The sequence below is a fragment of the Dendrobium catenatum genome, unplaced genomic scaffold (genome assembly GCF_001605985.2).
Source record: "Dendrobium catenatum unplaced genomic scaffold, ASM160598v2 original_scaffold_218076, whole genome shotgun sequence".
In the NCBI taxonomy this organism is placed as follows: Eukaryota; Viridiplantae; Streptophyta; class Magnoliopsida; order Asparagales; family Orchidaceae; genus Dendrobium; species Dendrobium catenatum.
In genome coordinates this window covers 489,444-507,705 of record NW_021536486.1, presented here as the reverse complement: position 1 = coordinate 507,705, position 18,262 = coordinate 489,444, and the positions used below count along the sequence as shown (strand labels likewise).

The following is an 18,262-nucleotide window of genomic DNA, read 5'->3' as shown; positions in this document are numbered from 1 at the left end:
TCTTATCAGCTTGTTTTGCGAGAAAACTGATTAGGTTTTCACGGTTTAGGATTTCTCGTTGGAGGTGCCCTTTTCCCTTTTTCCCCCTTTTTCTTCCTTTAAGATGAAGAGAATGAATTTGATAAAAGCCATTAAAGGGCTTTCTGCATTTTATGGCTCATTTGGTTGATCTTTGTTATGGAACTTGTTGGAAAAAGATGAAACAATGAAATTCTTTCTTTTAATTGAAAATTTCTAAATATATTTTTAAAATAAGAATTTAATCTTGTTATTTAGCTTTCTGCAATCAAAATTTATCTATGAGGCTAGGTTGTATCCGACTGCTAGATGATTATCTTTGTCCGGGCCATGAATTGAAAAGTTATGACAGCAAAAGCCACGGAGTCGGGAAATTTTTAAGGGACATAAATTATATATATTAAAAAATATTATCAATACTTTTTATTATATATATAATTTTAATGATTTTTAAGAAATATATGATTTAAATATTTTTAAAATTATATTCGCAAATAAAAATATAAGATATATAAAGATAAATTAAAATTTTAAAATGAGCACATGCTTGCTTATGATCCCTTTCCCTTAAATTCGCCCTTAGTTGGCAATGTTTTGATGGTTGATTATCTTAGAAATTTTAGCAATGTTGTCTTCTCACACTTTAGACTTTACAGAGGATTGAAGAAATAGCTTTTGAAAAAATTGATGCACACAGTTCATCTTGGCCTGTTGGTTGAGAGCTTATGCTTCCAACTAAGAGTTTTGAGTTCGAGTCTTTGTGTATGCATTGTGTGTGTGAGTTTGACTTAAATGGCCTAAATATCCAAAAAAAAAAAAATTGATGCACGTGACTGTGAGATTATATTAAAAGATGCACATTATGTTTATATTACTAAAACAAAAAAGCTTTTTGATAAATAAATTTGTCATGTATTAAATTCTTAAAATTTAAAATAATCGAAGTGTTTCATTTTGAAATAATCTTTCTCAAAATTATAGAATTATTGTATTTATTTTTTGTGAAAATGTAGTTTTTATGTAAAAAATAAGAAATTATCTAAATTTTAATATTATCTACATGCCATGTATCATATCTGTACACTCGCTTGCTCTGCTAGGGTTTCCGCCGACTTCTCTGTAGCAATGAGTGTTGACGTTTTCGAGGTTGATTCTTTCCGTTTTTCTTCAGGTATCTTCTGTTTATTTCATGGCTTCCGTCCGCCTTCGTGATCCTGGTTTCCTGAAGGGGGCTGCTTCGTCTCTTTCGTTTAAAGACGCTTTAGCTGGCTCGTCGTCTAATTTTCCTGAGTTATGCGTATCTTCTCATCGTGGTTTACCGGCTCTGTTGGTTTCTGAGGAAGAAATTCGGTCCCTTGCGGCACCTTTTGATTTCGCTTTGGTTGGCCGTTTTCTGGGTAGGCGTCCGTCTGCTGATGCGATTCGAAATTCTGTTTTAACTTAAAGTTGATAGGTGAATTCTCGGTCACTGTTCTTAATTACCGGAACGTTTTGATTAAGCTAGTGAATGATTTTGATTATTGCCGTATGTTCTCTCATAGATCCTACTTTGTTCAAAATTGCTTCATGAAAGTGGTGAAATGGTCTCCCGATTTGAATGTTGAGGTGGACTCTCCTATTGTGCCGATTTGGTCTCTTTCCCCCTTCTGAGACCTCATTTATTCTCTCCTAGAATCCTTTCTGCTCTTGGTTCTCTTTTTGGTCGTCCTCTCAAGTCGGATATGGCGACTGCGTCGGGCTCTTGTCCGTCCATGGCTCGTATCCTGGTTGAATTGGATGTCACGAAGAAATACCCTGATAAAATTTGGGTTGGATCTGTGAAAACGGGCTATGTTCAATCGGTTACTTTTGATGACATTCCTTTGTTCTGCATGCATTGTCATTCCTTAGGTCATTCTAAGGATGCCTGTCATGTTTTGCATCCTATTGCTAAACCTGTGGTTGCTCTGTCTGGGAAACCGAAAGTGATTAATGGTAGCTCTAAGGATTTTAATACTGTGCTGGATGTTGTCGATAAGGATTCTAATGTTGCTGCTACTTTGTTATCTCCGAATGCTCTACCCTTTGTTCCCCCTTCTGTGAATTTGAGTTCTTTGGTGCCTAATGATCATGCGGTTTCGAACTCTCTCCCTCCTGGCTCTGTGTCGGCTAACATTGTATTTCCTCTGGCTAAGGATGTGAGGGAGTGTGATATTAATGATAATTTGGTGGTGATTGAGGGTTCTTCCTCTATTTCTTTGGGTGAGCCTGGTGCTGTTTCTAGGGAAAATTTGGTTGTTGGAACTACAGGCACATTACTTGAACTTGTTGAGGTAGGACGTGCTGGTGTGGTTGAGCTTGATAAAGTGGTTGATTCGTCGCCTGTGGTGGGTGAGGAATTAGTGAGCTCGCCTGTGAATGAGTGCCATAGAATTTTGCCTGGTGAAGCTCCGGTTTCACCTGCTGTTAATGCGGTTGTTAATGCAGATTCATTGCGGGTGGACAATTTGAATGGACTTGCGATTAGTGCTAATAATCTGGTGGATGTCCCTGCAAACGTGATTGATACTATCAATATGGTCAATCTTTTAGGTGTCAGACCTGGGTTAGATATTAGGAATCATGTAAATTGGCTACATGTTTCTTCTGATGCTGAGTCTGAATCCGAATTTTCGGAATGTGATGTGGCTTCTCCTGAATTTTTTTGTGGATCGGACCCAGGGAACGATTTTGCTTTGGTTCGAGATAGGCCTGTACTCTCGGTTGCCTCCCGTGGTCGTTCTCGTGGGAGGGGCCGTCGAAGGAGATAATTGGACTCAATGTTTTTGGTGTTTTGCTCTTTTTTTTTGCTACTTGCATTGTTCTGTTGTCTGTTGGTTGCTGGTTTGGATCCGGACTATGATGTGGCTGGGGCTCGTGTCCTCGTCGCCTTGTGGTGGCAACCTTTGGTGATATCCTTCGTGTTGGTGGGTTCAGTAGCTATTTTCATCTTACTGGACGGCCCGTTCAAGGCCTCAGGGATGCTGGGAGCTTAGGCTAAGTACTGAGTCCTTTTTGTCATTGGATTCTCCTTTTTTTTTTGGCTTTGGTTCTTCAACTTGTAACCGTATTTGATTTTTGATTAATATAATTTCTTGTTCTGTTAAAAAAAAATCTGTACATTTAAATTCGTATGGATCTGATTGATCAAATTTTTATGAGAGATTGAACTGAATTCAATAAGTTGTTGATAATTAATTGATTTGAACAGTCTACGACTCAAAATTCTCCAAAGCTCAACTCTCTTAGAGCATAGAGTTGCCAATAATCTAATATTGTCGGATCACCATGAACTTGAGAAACCATTGAATTTGCTCGAAGAACTCACAAAGCACGGCGGAGCCAAGATGTTTTTCATGAGGCGCACAAACTATTGAGTTAAAAATCCATTTTATTATTAAGAAATAATTATTGAATGTGTCTGAATCTGAAATAATGTTTTTCTAAATTAATAACTAATAAACAAGTCTTCAAATTTGCTTAACCACAAAATGGTTTCCAGTTGATTCTAAAGTCGATCAATAGCAACCATTTAGATTATTTGTTTCTCAGATTTAATCACAAATTTGTTCTTAAATAGAAGAGAGAGAGAGAGAGAGAGAGAGAGAGAGAGAGAGAGAGGAGAGAGAGATGCCCACTACCGGTGTCGCCAGCCGACATAAGATGCCAAGATGATCGCACACCGCCTGGGTGCCGTGTCGATGCCACAATGATTGAATGCAGAAGTGTCTGGATATCGCATGTAAATATGATGAAGCGTGTGGGGTTTGAGGAGACGGAAGAAAATAATATGAATTAGGTGGTAATTGATCATTACCATAATTAGACTTAAATTAGTGGTAATTAACAGCCAGCCAGCCAACCAACCAACCAGCAGGGGCCAGTGCAGAAATTTATCTATATAACTCGAATAAACATGCCTTTTTCTATCAAAGAGATTCAAACAGATTCATTATAAATCAATTTAGCAGAACATTTATTTAAGATTCTCTCTATAAATGTAATAATATATATTCCATAATGTCTCCAGATCTCGCCGGCACTCAAGTTCGTTGTATCGAACATCAAAAACATCATTCTGATACAACTAGCGTCGGACAACTACAATGTCGGGAAGTTTCAGATTCTAAAAATCTTTCGTGCATATGGGTTTCTCAGGTTTCTTGAACCCTCTCTTTCGACATCTGATCAATCTTCTTCTCAAATCGAAAACCCCTCTACAACTATTTTGATTTCAACGCAATCACTTCTCACCGACCAAATCCTCTCAGCCGCGCTTTGTTCCACTATATCCGCCTCCATCCTCCTTTACATGGTTCATCTTGAATCCACTACAACCATCTGGACGCTTCTTGAAAACAGGTTTCAATCCAAGAACAGATCAAATGTTATTCAACTCAAGAATAACCTGCACAATATCTCTCTCAAGAACTTATCGATGTCTCAATATCTTGCTGAAATCAAAACTATCGTGGATCAAATAGCTGGAGCTGGATCGGTGGTGGACACTGAAGACATCATAATGTATATTTTGAACGGGCTGCCTAACTCCTATCAATCCTTTAAGACAGCTATCAGGACAATGCTTACCCCAATCACACTTGATCAACTATACCCTCTCCTTCTTAGTGAGGAAATTAACTTGGCATCTGATGCTGCTCGAAGCACTACTCCTGCTGATCAAAATCTCGCATTATACTCGACGAGAGGTCGAGGACATAGCTCCAGAGGCAGAAACAATTCAAACTCCAGTCGCACGCCCACATCTACAACGATTTTCTACCAGATATGCCTCAAGAGAGGACATTCGGCTCCAGACTGCTGGCATCTCCTCAATCCATAATATATTCCGTCGACTGGCAATGGCAACAACAAAGCCCTTGTTGCCAACTCAGAAAGTTCCTCGGCGAATTGGTTTCTTGATTCAGGATCAACGTCTCACCTCACCAACTCTCTCAATAACATGTCCATCTCCACCCCCTACCAAGGCACCGACAACATCACCGTAGGAGAAGGCAGATCGGTAAACATAGTTCACTCTCAGGCTGGTTTATTACCAACCCCAACTCGTAAGATTTTCTTGTCTCAAGTCCTTCATACTCCTCAATTACACTATAATTTGCTTTCTATTTCTAAGCTTACTAAAGATAACGACATCTCGATTGTGTTTAATCCGCCTGGATATGTGTTTAAGGATCTGAAGACGGATCAAATACTACTCCAAGGGCTATGTAAGAACGGTCTCTATCCGGTTCCGAGCACTTCATCGTCGCAGATCTGTGACAAGGCTCTCTCGGCAAAGCACAAAAATGCGCATACTTGGCACTCAAGGCTTGGTCATCCGCACACAAGAACTCTCCAAGCCATCTCTAAATACAACCCGCATCTTAATATTTTTGCTGATTCTTTAGTCTGTGAATCTTGTATCAAGTCAAAATGTCATAAACTTGCTTTTGAAAAATCTGTTAATCGTAGAAATTCTATTATTTCTCTCGTTCACTCTGATGTTTGGGACCCTGCTCCTGTTGCGTCGTACCAAGGATTTCGTTACTATGTAATCTTTGTATATGATTTCTCTCGTTTTACCTGGATCTTTCCGATGCATAATAAATATGAGGTTATGAATATTTTTATTACGTTTAAAACTAACATTGAGAAGCATACATCGAGATCCATCAAAACGCTGCGAACAAATGGAGGAACCGAATTTCTAAATCATCCTCTGAAGCAGTTCCTACAACAGAATGGCATCACGCATGAGCTCTCTTGTCTGTATACTCCGGAGCAAAATGGGGTCGCAGAAAGAAAGCACAGGCATATCATCGAGACGACTCGGACACTTCTTCTCTCTGCATCTATTCCTCTTATACATTGGCCGGAAGCTGTCCTCACATCAGTCTACCTGATTAACAGGATGCCTTTGTCGATTAATCACCAAAAATCTCCGTTTGAACTCTTCCACAACACCAAACCCGACTACAGTCATCTAAGGGTGTTCAGATGTGCTTGTTTTCCCCTTATCCCTTCTCATAACCGTAACAAACTTCAACCCAAGGCAAAATCCTGTATTTTTCTTGGCTACTCGGACACCTATAAAGGTTACAAATGCTTTGACCCCACTACAAATAAAATCATCATCTCACGCCACACAAACTTTAACGAGTCCAATTTTCCTTTCTCCAAAACACCCACTATTTCCTCAACTACTGCTCAAGAACAATCTCCATATTTCTTAACTCCAGTTTATGTTTCCACACATACATCCATACCACCCTCAACTCACACTACTAATTCCTTTACAACTCAGTCCCACGACGTCTCTTCCCCTCAGGCCGATTGCAGTTGCTCTGCTGATACCGCCCAGCAAACACATTCTATGCAAAACTCTCAAAAATTTACCAGTCAACAGCGGCAGCCTCCATCGATCACTCACCATCCCATGGTGATCAGGAAACAAACAGGCTCTCTCAAACCAATTGTTAGACTTAATCTTTTGCACACTAACACTTCCATAGATCAGCTAGTTGCTCCTACAACATATAGTGAAGCCCACAAACACACCGAGTGGCGCAAAGCTATGTCTATGGAATTTTTGGCATTGCAAAAAAAAGGAACATGGAGTCTTGTTCCTCCACCGCAAACAGCTTCTATACTTGGCTCAAAATGGACCTATAGCCTCAAATTCCATGCTAACGGCACTGTGGCAAAACACAAGGCGCGCTTAGTTGCGCAAGGAAACAACCAAGAATATGGAGTGGACTACACTGAGACATTTAGTCCGGTGGCAAAACTTCCCACCATCAGAATTCTTCTAACGATTGTTCTTTACAATAACTGGCAGGTTCATCAACTTGACGTGGCAAACGCATTTCTTCACGGATCCCTCTCCGAAACAGTCTACATGACACAACCCACAGGATTCGAGGACAACTTACATCCTGACTACGTTTGCAGACTACATAAAGCCATATACGGTCTAAAACAGGCACCACGTCAATGGTATAACACGTTCACCTGACATCTCATTTCATTGGGTTTTATTCAAAGTACTGCTGATCCCTCTCTCATGATTCTTCGGCAAGCTCAATCTCAAATCTTTCTTCTTATATATGTTGATGACATATTAATTACGGGTGACAATTCAGATCTTATCACAAAATTTTTTAACAATCTGAATGCAAATTTATGTATGAAGCATTTAGGCCAAGTGCATGATTTTCTCGGGTTGCATATCAAGCGCTCGTATCAGATCTATTTCCTCTCTTAGAAGAAATATGCCTACAAAATTCTGCAAAGAGCCAATTTAACTAAGTGCAAACCGCTGGCCAACCCAAATTGTACAAAGCTCCCTCTTACGTTTCCTGATGATCCAAAGCTATCCGATCCTTCCATCTACATAAGGCTAATTGGATCGTTACAATATCTGACGTTAACTCGTCCAGATATCGCTTATAGCATCAATCAGTTATCTCAACATATGCATCAACCCCTACCTCAACATATATACCTCCTCAAACGTCTTCTGTGATATATTAAAGGTACTATCAACTACGGTATACCAATATCAAAATCTAATATATCTTTATCATCCTTTTCAGATGCCGATTGGGCTGGTGATACAAACTCCAGAAAATCCACATCAGGTTATTGTTCGTTTCTAGGAAATACCATAATCTCCTGGACAGTTCAAAAACAAAGAACAGTGGCCAGATCATCTACAGAATCAGAGTATCGTGCCCTGGCAGCCCTCACATCAGACGTCATTTGGTTACGTCGTCTTCTAAATGACTTCGGTATTCCTCAAAATCAACCCACGTACATGCACTGTGACAACATCTCTGCGATTGCCTTGGCTAACAACCCAGTCTTTCATGCACGTACAAAGCACATCGAGATTGATCAAAAGTTTATTCGGGATCATATTCTAAACAATCACATACGTCTTCTGCCCATTTCCACCGTCGACCAGATTGTGGACATCTTCACCAAACCTTTATCTACACCTAGATTCCATCTTTTAAGAAACAAACTGACGGTCATACCCGATCCATCAGTTTGCGGGGATGTATAAATGTAATAATATGATTGTATTAATGAGGTGGAAATTAGCCATTGGTATAAGCCTTATTATATTCCATAATGTCTATATATATTGGAAAGGCTGTAACCTATAGGGATAACAAAAAGAATTACTTTCTTCCATTCCATCTTATGTTTCTTTTCGTGTTCTGCTCTGTTCTTCTCTCTCTCTCTCTCTCTCCCTCTTTGGACTTGATCCATACATTAAGATATTGAAGACATCTTTTCATAGACGGTATTGAACCCAATATCCTCTAAAGTGTAGCGGTCATAAAAATGTACAAGGCAAAAAACTAGATCATGAAATATCCTAAAGATAGGAATAGGTCATTATGAAATAACTCACAAATACTTGGGGAACTTCTAAACATATATAGAACATGTAGGATCGTTTTAAAAAAAGTTGATTCCAATAAATTTTGAGCATTTTCCACAGAGCTACTACTCCCAAGAGAATGAAATTGTCATCTTTCCTAGGCATCAGCATTGCCCAAGAGATGCTCCTCTAGCTCTTTCAACCCTATCTTCTTGAGCAGAGAACAGTGAAGGCTCCTCTTCCCCGTGAACCTACAAAGCCCTGGGCTCAACATTTGAAGGTTTCCTCAATTCAAATTGTGAAGGCCATGGTTCAAAATCTAAAATCAATCATTTATTAAATATTTCAAAATTATAGATTCAGTGGTTTTGTTATGAAACCATAAATGTTGATGTTAAGAACTTATAGAAATATATAATAATATGATATTATTGGAGCAAAACAATAGCATTTAAATATGTCTGAAAGATGCATCTTCTCAAATATAATGGAGAGAGAATAATAGAATATTATTTTATTCAATCATATATTGCAAGTTCATATTATGTGCTAAAAAATAATTTTATTGTCTTATAATTATAAAATGAAAACATCTATCAAACAACAAAAGATAGCAGGAATGCATAGATAAGAAAGCTAGAAAACTTGCAATTGCACCGATAATTAGAGGTTAATCAACATAAGTGTAAAATTGGTTTAGAGAATCTATTTTTATCAGAACATCTGAGTTAAGATTTGTATAAAAAATGGGTTCAACTGAATCTTATATGGTAACTTAGTAAGGTATGTAAATTCCCCTAAATAAACATATTGGCATATTGCCTACTATATGTTCAATCTTACAAGAAACAAACTGATGCGGTGCATCTTAAGCTAAGAGGGTTCCTTAGGAGCACTTTACCTAGTTTGTTGTCATTTCTTTCTAGAATACTCTTTTAGTCTTATAAATAGGAGGTCTTGTAGAAGAAAAAATCATTGAATGATAAAAACACTCTTTTGAAGCTTTGAGAAAGCTCTCTTCTTCTTCCCTGGATTGGGAATCCTAAAATCCTTCTTGCAAGTATCATCTTCCGACGATCCACTACATCACAAACATAATTGGGCACAAATACCCACTGAAGCTTAGAGTGTTTGATGAGCGAGCATGGTTGGGAACCCCCCATCTCGAGTTCGAATACCCTCTATTACGGTCTCGCCTCTTCAGTGGGTCAAAGCAAGTATGAGTCTGATGTCGGTGGGTGGCCTTCGCTAGGTTCCGCCAAGGGATTAGTTACCCCATCAAGCGCTCTCTTTGGAGTGGCAGCAGGTAGATTCTCTCATAATAATAATAATAATAATAATAATAATAACTGGGCATAAACTACAATTCTCAGAATAACAGCTTCTAAGAAACTAAGCCTAAAGAGGCTTGTGATGAGGTGAAAGATATAATTGAAAGAAAATGACCTCAATCTGAATCCCATACACTTCTCCTTGTAATGTGATTAATGTTATATTATAGATAACAAAGGCAATATTTATTTGGTAATATTTTTAAGTGGAAGGAATGAAGCCAATACAGAGACTTAGATCAATTTCCTACCTAAAAATGAATGGTACATTTCCTAATAACGCCACGCTTTAAAAATGTTGGAGGAAAAAGTTTTCAAATGAGGATAACTTATAAGATATATAGAGAGGTTTGAACTTATTATTTACTTGTAACGTAGCTTAAAATCCACATTTTAAGTAAGGATGAAAAATAGAAGAAATTAACACATAAAAATGGTGTTAAGATTAAATATAGTATAATGGATATGCCATATAATAATTGTAAACCACATTTATTAGGGACATTTGTTAATCTCTAAAAAATCTCCAAAATATGAATTATCCAGATAACACTAGGCTCAACTCATGCTGTTGCACTAAAAGAGAAAAACCATGGATGCCCTTAATTAACGGAGGTCTTTCAGAGTGCTATGTGTTAATTTACTATAGCATTTAACTTGAAGGATTATCAAGTCAACGTGATTAAATTATGGTCAACCAAATCAAATATTGACGCCGATTGATTGCTTAGTTTGAAAATTTTGAGCTAAAAGAGAAAAGTTGCAATCCAAAATAGTCCCATTCATTTATCATGTTTATCATCATATGAGCCTTTTTAATGCAAATCAAAGTGCCAATAGCCGAGGGTATAAGCATATTTATCTACATGCAAGTGTGATCCCTATAATGTGATGCCACAACATCCGACCATAAGTTAGTTTGTGCTAAAAAATGATTTGATAGAGGTTGACTTGCATCTAAAGCTTAGTTTTCTACTTGTAGGGAATGATTTTAGTAGTCTCTACTCTCCGCAACTCGTACATAATCAACAACCGTGGAGAGAGAAAAGCTATAATTTTTTCAAATAGTAATTATCTACATGTTGGATATGATTTTTTTTCGGTGTTATCCATCATTTTGCACGTGTTAGACATAATATGGTAGACTTATTCAACGCTCCATAAACCCTTGACTACGTCAAAACTCAACCAAAATGCCAAGTGAAAATATAGTTTTTAAAAATATTTTTTTTGTTTGGTATCAGATTGGATTCACCTTTAGTCGGATTTAGTAAATCTTATAAATCTAGTTTTAGTAAATCTTATTAAATTATGAGGAACTGTTTAGTAACATATTTCATGATTTATGAGTTAGAGATTTAAATGTGAAGAGATAATGCTGAATTACATCAATAAGTTAGTTATTAATTTAATGTGCACTTAGATATTTAATGTGCTTTGAATTTAATTTGTGCGTTAACTATAAGTTACTTATTAACTTTAATTTTTATTACCTTTAATAATTTATAATGATAAATAATATAATTAGAAGTGTTGCGTCCTGGAATATTCGCGGCGGTAGAGAAATATATAGTTTAACGTCTTAGCGTTGTACGAAGATCCAGCACACAATCAGATAAGTGAGAGGGTGTAGCGTTCATAAGAGACACCAAAGTTTTTACGTGGAAAACCCCTGAAAAGGGGGATACTACTAATAACTATAATAACAAACTAATTACAAATATTAATTAAACTAATTTAATGAAAATTATGCTACTAATCATTTTTTTAAAATAAATTAAAGTACTTAATTATATAATTAATATAATTAATTATTAATATTTAAATTATATTAATAAGTAGGCCGTTTAGGGTTTGCTTTTCGCTTCGTCGGCTTTCCTAGTCTCCATTTCTTCGTGTCTTCTTTGGCTTCGCGTGTTGTGCGCACTTTGCACGACTGGAACTCACTCGCTACTTCGTCTCTCTGAAGGAGTCGAATCAGAATCCACAAATGGATCTTGTTTGCTGCGTAGGTAACCATCTTTGCATCTTCTTTCTTGCAAGACGGGGGCTAGCACGCTTTACAACCTCGTAAATCCCGTAGTCCCTAAATCGATAAATCCGCCGAATGACTATATTTAATAAATCCCGAATTTACGCCGTAAATCTATAAATCTATGATTTATGAGAGATTGGGATTTAGTACGAGCTTGAAAGCTGTTTGACGAATTTACCTAAATCCGACAAAAATCTTGTGACAAGTCCAATACCGAACAAGCCCTAAGTTAGCAAAAGTTGTGTTGGTGTAACCCAAACTATATAATTAAAATTTCATTTGGAATGACTTTATTATTATTTTTTAAAGCCGGTTTTTAATAAGAAATTAAAATTTTGTAACCCAGACTCTTTTAAGAATCAATAATAAAACCATCCAAACAGACCTAAATTCTCAATAAAACAGGCTATTAGTAAAGGCAGTGTTTTGTTTCACTTGTTACCATGCTATTCCGTCTTAGAAGAATCACCGAATCTGGGAAGGTGAACCTAACTGCACAATACCAGAGTTCGATCGAGGGAGAAGAAGGAAATCCTGCAATTCCAAGCGATGGCGTCTACGTGGGCAATATCTGAAGGTTTGTCTGAGAAAGAACGCCGGATTCTGGCGGCGTTCAGCACGACCGCGGCAGCCCTGTCTCTCGCGGGATCCGCCTTCATTGCGCTATGCTACATCCTCTTCAAGGAACTCCGCAAATTCTCCTTCAAGCTTGTCTTCTTCCTCGCCCTCTCTGTATGCTCTCAAATTACTATCGTGTGTTCTTTTGTCTACGATGGAAGTAGTTGGAATAGGGTTCTGTCCTTTTATTTCTTTTTCTTCTTGCGCTTTTTAGTCTATGATGTAACTATGGTAGCAGGTGGAATTAGGGTTTTGTTGTTTTCGTTTTTCTTTCGCTTACTTAAATTGCTGGTGGCTTCTGATATTACATCGTTCTAGCTTGAAAGTCTTGTTACTGGCAAAATGACAGATAATTATGAAGACGTCACAAATCATTTTTTCGCATTTGTATTTAGCACATGTGGGATTTGGCACATTTTATTATGCTTTGGTTATGATTTGGTGTAGTGAGATTAACTGATGCTAGTTGCTCCTGGAATGAAGGAGAATAAAACTTACTGTTGTTGTTCCTTGGTAGATCTGTTGACATGGATCTCCAGATTCAAATGTGTAGCGAGGATTTTCATTGCCAATGAACCCAGTGAATGGAAAAGTTGGAGGAGAAGGCAAGATTTTCAAGGAGATTTATTTGTTAAATTTGAATTGTTGAGATGATATGGAGGGAATTAAAATGGATTTAACTATGCGAACGTGTAGTTTGATTGGTAAGAAATAGATGGCCATTTCTTTGTTTCGGGAAATGTGTGCAGTATGATTGTAGCCTTGCTGTGAATTTGCTAACAGTTGTTTAGACCATTTGATGGAGTGAGCCAAGTTTGCCCTTTTTGTTGGGGTAGTGGCTTAGTACTTGTGATGTAGAACGGGGAGGTGGCTTTGCTAGGGAGAAGGAAGAATTTGGAAATTCTCAGATTTTCTTCCCAAAATTAAGAAATCTGAAAATAATTTCAGAATTTTACAACCCAGCTTTTTTATTGAATGATTCATATTTCGTAGGATGTGCATTTTTCTCTAGTAAGTTTGTACAAAACTTTGCTCCTTGATGAAAATTAATTTTTCAGATCTTTGCGAGCAAAGTTTCTTCTGTAAGAATTAACTGGTTAGCCTAATGCTTTTGAAATTGAATGGCTTTGGCTTTTTTTTCGTGAAAATGAATATCAATTTGAACATTTTTTAATTCATATTTAATGGAGTATAAACTGGTTGTAATGTGATCCGGATGTTGTGTAGCGTAAGTAGTTTTAGATGTTAATGGAATATTTGAATTTTTAGATGGGCATGTCTGGTTATTTTATTTGTTTTTCCGTTTCCGTTATTGAGTATAATAGTTGAATGTTACTATTGCATGTACTAAAGAACACTTGAGCTTGGGTTTTTGAAGCTTTCTTGCTCTACCAAGAACCTAGCCAGATCCTTAGGCTTCATCTAAAAGAATTACTAGAGTATCCTCATCTCTGCAACACTTAACTTAATTTTATGCTTCTCTATGGCCAACATTCCGCACCATAAAACATTGTTGGTCTCATCACCATCTTATAGAATTTCCCTTGAGTTTGAGGGGTACTTTTCTATCACACAATAGGTTTTCACGTATATACTTCCTTCACCCAGAATGTTGGCTTTTTTTCCCACATTAGTCCCCTCCATGTTTGTCAATGTTTCTAGGACACATGAAATTAAGAAAGATCTTTGGCATTGATATGTTATATATGTTAATATCATTTGGAAATTCAATAACATGTACATTGTTAGCAAGCTTTTTTTTGTTTTGTTTTTTAAATTATCCTTTCTCAATTAAACAACTTATGATTAGATTTTTTAGCAGACCTCTCTTGTATTAGAAAGACCATCACATCATCACCCACTTCAAAAGTTTGAGCTGGTTTATACTTGCAGCCACATCTTCTTTAAGAAAACTCAACCTGAGCTAAATTCAAATTCATTACTTTGGCTTTTCTTGGGATATGCATTTAAGAAGATTACCTAGCGTTTGATGCAGATGCATATATTTAGTTTGTTTATATTTTGGAGTTGGCTTTATGAATCCACATTCCCTAGTTATTTCTGTTAAGTGCTTCATTAGTTATTAAATGAGGAAAAGCTTGAAATAGTTCCCCGACTATTGATAAATCCTCAAATTAGTCCCAGAGTCTTGTATTTCCCCCATTTGATCCCTCACCATTAAAAATGGTCCAATTTGATCCCTTGGTTATTTTTGCCGTTTGAATTAACAAGAAAAGACAAAAAACTTCACTTCTTCCCGCTATAATCCTTGTAGAATGAATTGTGCAAGGCAAACGGGGATTAAATTGGACCATTTTTAATGGTGAGGGATCAAATCTAAATACAAATGAGATTTTTATCCATTAATTAAGTTATTATTAATTTAACCATCTATAGAAAAAATGAGAGTATTAACTTAAGAGAGAGATTAAATTATAATTTTCTTAGAGCAAGGATAATAGATTTTATCCTTTATTTAATTCTTTTAGAAATAAAATAATTACAAGAGTTATTTAAGCATATTCAATATATATCTAGTTAGAGAAAGATATTTATATTAAAGATTTTGTTCGTTGTTAAACCTATCCAATTCTATTTTTTTTCTCATAACTTCTGCCCATGTTAGTTTTGTTATAGATCTATTTTTTTAAATTTGACACAAATTTTATTTGAAGAATTTTCCACCCTTCATTTTGAATGTCCAAAACACCATATATTTACTATAATAATTCCTTAGTTTATCATTTATAATTTCACCACACATTTATCTTTACATACTCATTTTTTCTACACTCAATTTTTTTGCTAATGAATTCTTTTAATTCCCAATATTCAAATCCATATGGTGCCAAGCCTAATTGCAATATGTGGATATATAGATTGCTAAATTGACGTATTCTCTAAATTGTCTAGCAATTTCCTTCACGCTATTAGATATTATAGGCTTTAGATTTGATGCCTTTTGAGTACTTCCCAAAAGAACATGCTTGTAACTTTGATGTAGGCAAACGGGGGGTCAAAATATTTTGGGTTATAATTTTGGTGAGCTTCTATGATATCTACTAAAATCTGCTCATTAATGCTTGAACTGCTATTTTTCAGCTCATTACTATGGGTAATTTACTTTCTTTTAAGCTCATTATGAGGATTTATTTTGGTTCATCCCCCCCCTCTCTATTTACCGACTTCAACCTCAATCGGTCCACGACCCGATTCAAGATTTAGTTATGTGTGGCTCTACTGTCCACCAACACCACCACGGGCTGCTCACCTATCTGCCCCATCAACTTCATGGTGTGATTTCACTATAGAATTTAGGAACACTTTCGCCATATAAAGGTGTTTGTGCTCCGTTTCCTCCACGACATCCTCCAGTTCATCCCCTCTCTCCTATTCCCCTTCACAGGCCATCAAAATCTAAAGGGCTCGATTCTTTCACCTATGTCCGGGTGTAAATCTCTCATCACACCTGAAGCATAACTCTTTTGCTCACCTATCCTGCATCTCTACTTCTGTGAGGCACTTGAAATCTCCTCTAGGATGAACTCCAGTGCTCTTCTCCTTCGGTGCTTCTCTCTAAAATAACACCGTCTAGGTCCTTGGTTTCAGGGTCGTGGAGGTACTCCTGTAAGCTCCTCCCATGTTGTTGCTCCGGCTAGCCTTCTTCTTTGATGTTTCTCTTCTATCCTTTGCGCTAGCTCCATCATCTCTCTCAGTCTGCTAGGCCTCAAAACTCTGAGCTCTGCTCATTTGTTTTCCTTAAGATTCTTCATGGAATTTCCTGCCAACCCTTCCTCAGAAATTTCTCTTAGTCTTCCTGACAGTAGCTCAAAATTTTCTCGATACTCCATAACGGTCCCTTCTTGTTTTAAGACATAGAACTGCCTATAGAGGTTTCCTTCCCAAATGGCTCAAAAATGTTCCAATAAACAATCCTTGAATTCCTCCCAGGAATAGATCGGATACCTGGCCCCCCTCACTGAAATCAAGCTAGGCCAAACATAGGTCCGCCGCCATGAGTTTTTCCCCTTCCGTTAGCCCATTAATAACAAAGTAACACTCCACTTGGTACACCCAACCCTTAGCATCTTCCTCTTTAATGATCGACATCTTTAGCTTCCTCGATCTCGCATCCATACCATAATGGTTTCTCCCTCCATTAGTTCCTCCCATGTAGTTGTGGTGCGATTATCCCTTTTCCCCCTTAGCTGATTTGGACCCCATGGTTCGGCCTAACCATTACTTCCTTCGATCCACATTCCCTCCTGCCTAGTTGGTCTTCAAAAAGCTTCGACCTCCCCTCTTCTTGCTGCCCCTTCTTTGGGATACCTTGATGCACCTCCCATTGGAGCCCTTTGGGAAGGTTCTTGGGGGAAAACTATCTCCACTTCATCACCGTCTTCCTGAAGTCTCTTTCCCTTCAGATCAGCCCTAGAAATAACCGATGAAGCCTTTGATTGCATCTTGATTAATTTTTTCATCATGTCTTCCATGTTCTCGAATCGGTTTTCAATGGATGACAACCTTCATTCTACCATCTTGAACTTCCCTTCCATCGTTGTGAACTTCCCTTCTATTCCAGAATATTCCTCCTCCATCACAGCCCCTGAATTGTTCCATCTCCACTTCCAATACCTCCATCTTCTTTGCGCCATTCACAAATCTAGGTTCCAAACCACAACAAATAGCAAAAAATGACAATTTCGGTCTTCAAATAGCATGAATCAGCAAGATGAGGAGAAAACATGCAACAAATATCAGCAAGGAGGGCTGAAATGACCACCCAGGATAGCTCTGATACCAATTTGATACGCCGTGGAAGTTAAACTAGCAAGAAAACAGTAGAAAACTGCTGGAATTTGAGGGATCATGGCTGATTTTGATTAATAATTCAATAAGAAAATAAGATACAAGAGATCTACAATTAGAGAGGTAGAGCGGCTCTCCCCAATAACCTAGAAGCCGCTAGGAAGCCCTCAAAGAAAAATAACTACAACAATGCTCACATCTAAACATGCATGAAAATAAAATAAACCCAAGAACCAACCTTAATTAAGCTCTCAAATTTCTCCAAAAACATATTTCTTTTCATATTAATTTCCCTCTTCAATTTGAATTTAATTAAGAAATCTTTTCCTCTTCAATTTGAATTCAATTAGGAAATATTTTTCTAATTGATCCTCTCCTTAATTTCTTTACTAACATAATGAAATAATTTTTTACTGGGCCCATAAGAGGAATTGGGGGGGGGGGGGGGGGGTGGGGCAAACTCCCTTCCCCCTCCCCGGATTCCGCATGGTCCGCCCCTCCCTATTCCGAATCCCGCTGAACCGTCGGTCCAGCCCTTCCTTATCCTGCCCCTTGCAGGCTGCTGTCGTATCAGAATAGTGGGATGTGTGCTGCTTAGTTGTTATACATGAAATTGGTGATTCTGCTTTTGAGGTTAAACAAATTGCTTTATGTTTGGTGTTTATTGTAAAATTTCATTATGACGGTTTGATCAATTGGTATAAAGCTTTAGTAGTTGCCAATGGGTTCACTCAAGTCTATTTGATGAACTATTTTAACAGGTTCTCCCGATTGCCCATTTTAACTTCGCTAATATTCATCTATGCGGCCATCAATCAAGGATGACTTCTTCAGCAAATGGATGTAAGAAATGCCTTCTTCTATGGTGACCTAAGCGAAGAAATTTATATGGAGTATTTATCAAGTTATATATTGTTTAGGGAAAAATCACATGTCTACTCAAGAAAGTCATTTATAGGATGAAACAAAGCCAATGTGCTTGATTTGAAAATTTTATCTAAGTTCTCATTGAAGTTGGTCTTCATAGTTGTATAACCG

The 18,262-nt window shown here is 37.4% G+C and overlaps 1 protein-coding gene across 3 annotated transcripts in view; it reads left to right on the top strand.

Moving 5' to 3' along the window:
- The first annotated feature begins 12,207 nt into the window (after positions 1 to 12,207).
- LOC110107189 (G-protein coupled receptor 1) overlaps positions 12,208 to 18,262 on the top strand; it is a 54,524-nt gene continuing 48,469 nt past the window's right edge. For 2 of the 3 annotated variants that reach the window (XR_003699829.1, XM_020837376.2), the window contains exon 1: positions 12,208 to 12,529. Coding sequence is in view for 2 of the 3 variants with exons in the window: in XM_020837376.2 (XP_020693035.1) it covers positions 12,347 to 12,529 (183 nt within the window). In the remaining variant the exon portion in view is untranslated. Of the gene's footprint in view, positions 12,530 to 17,985; positions 18,068 to 18,262 lie in introns of all 3 variants that reach the window. The other variant, XM_028692519.1, reaches the window with a different exon arrangement.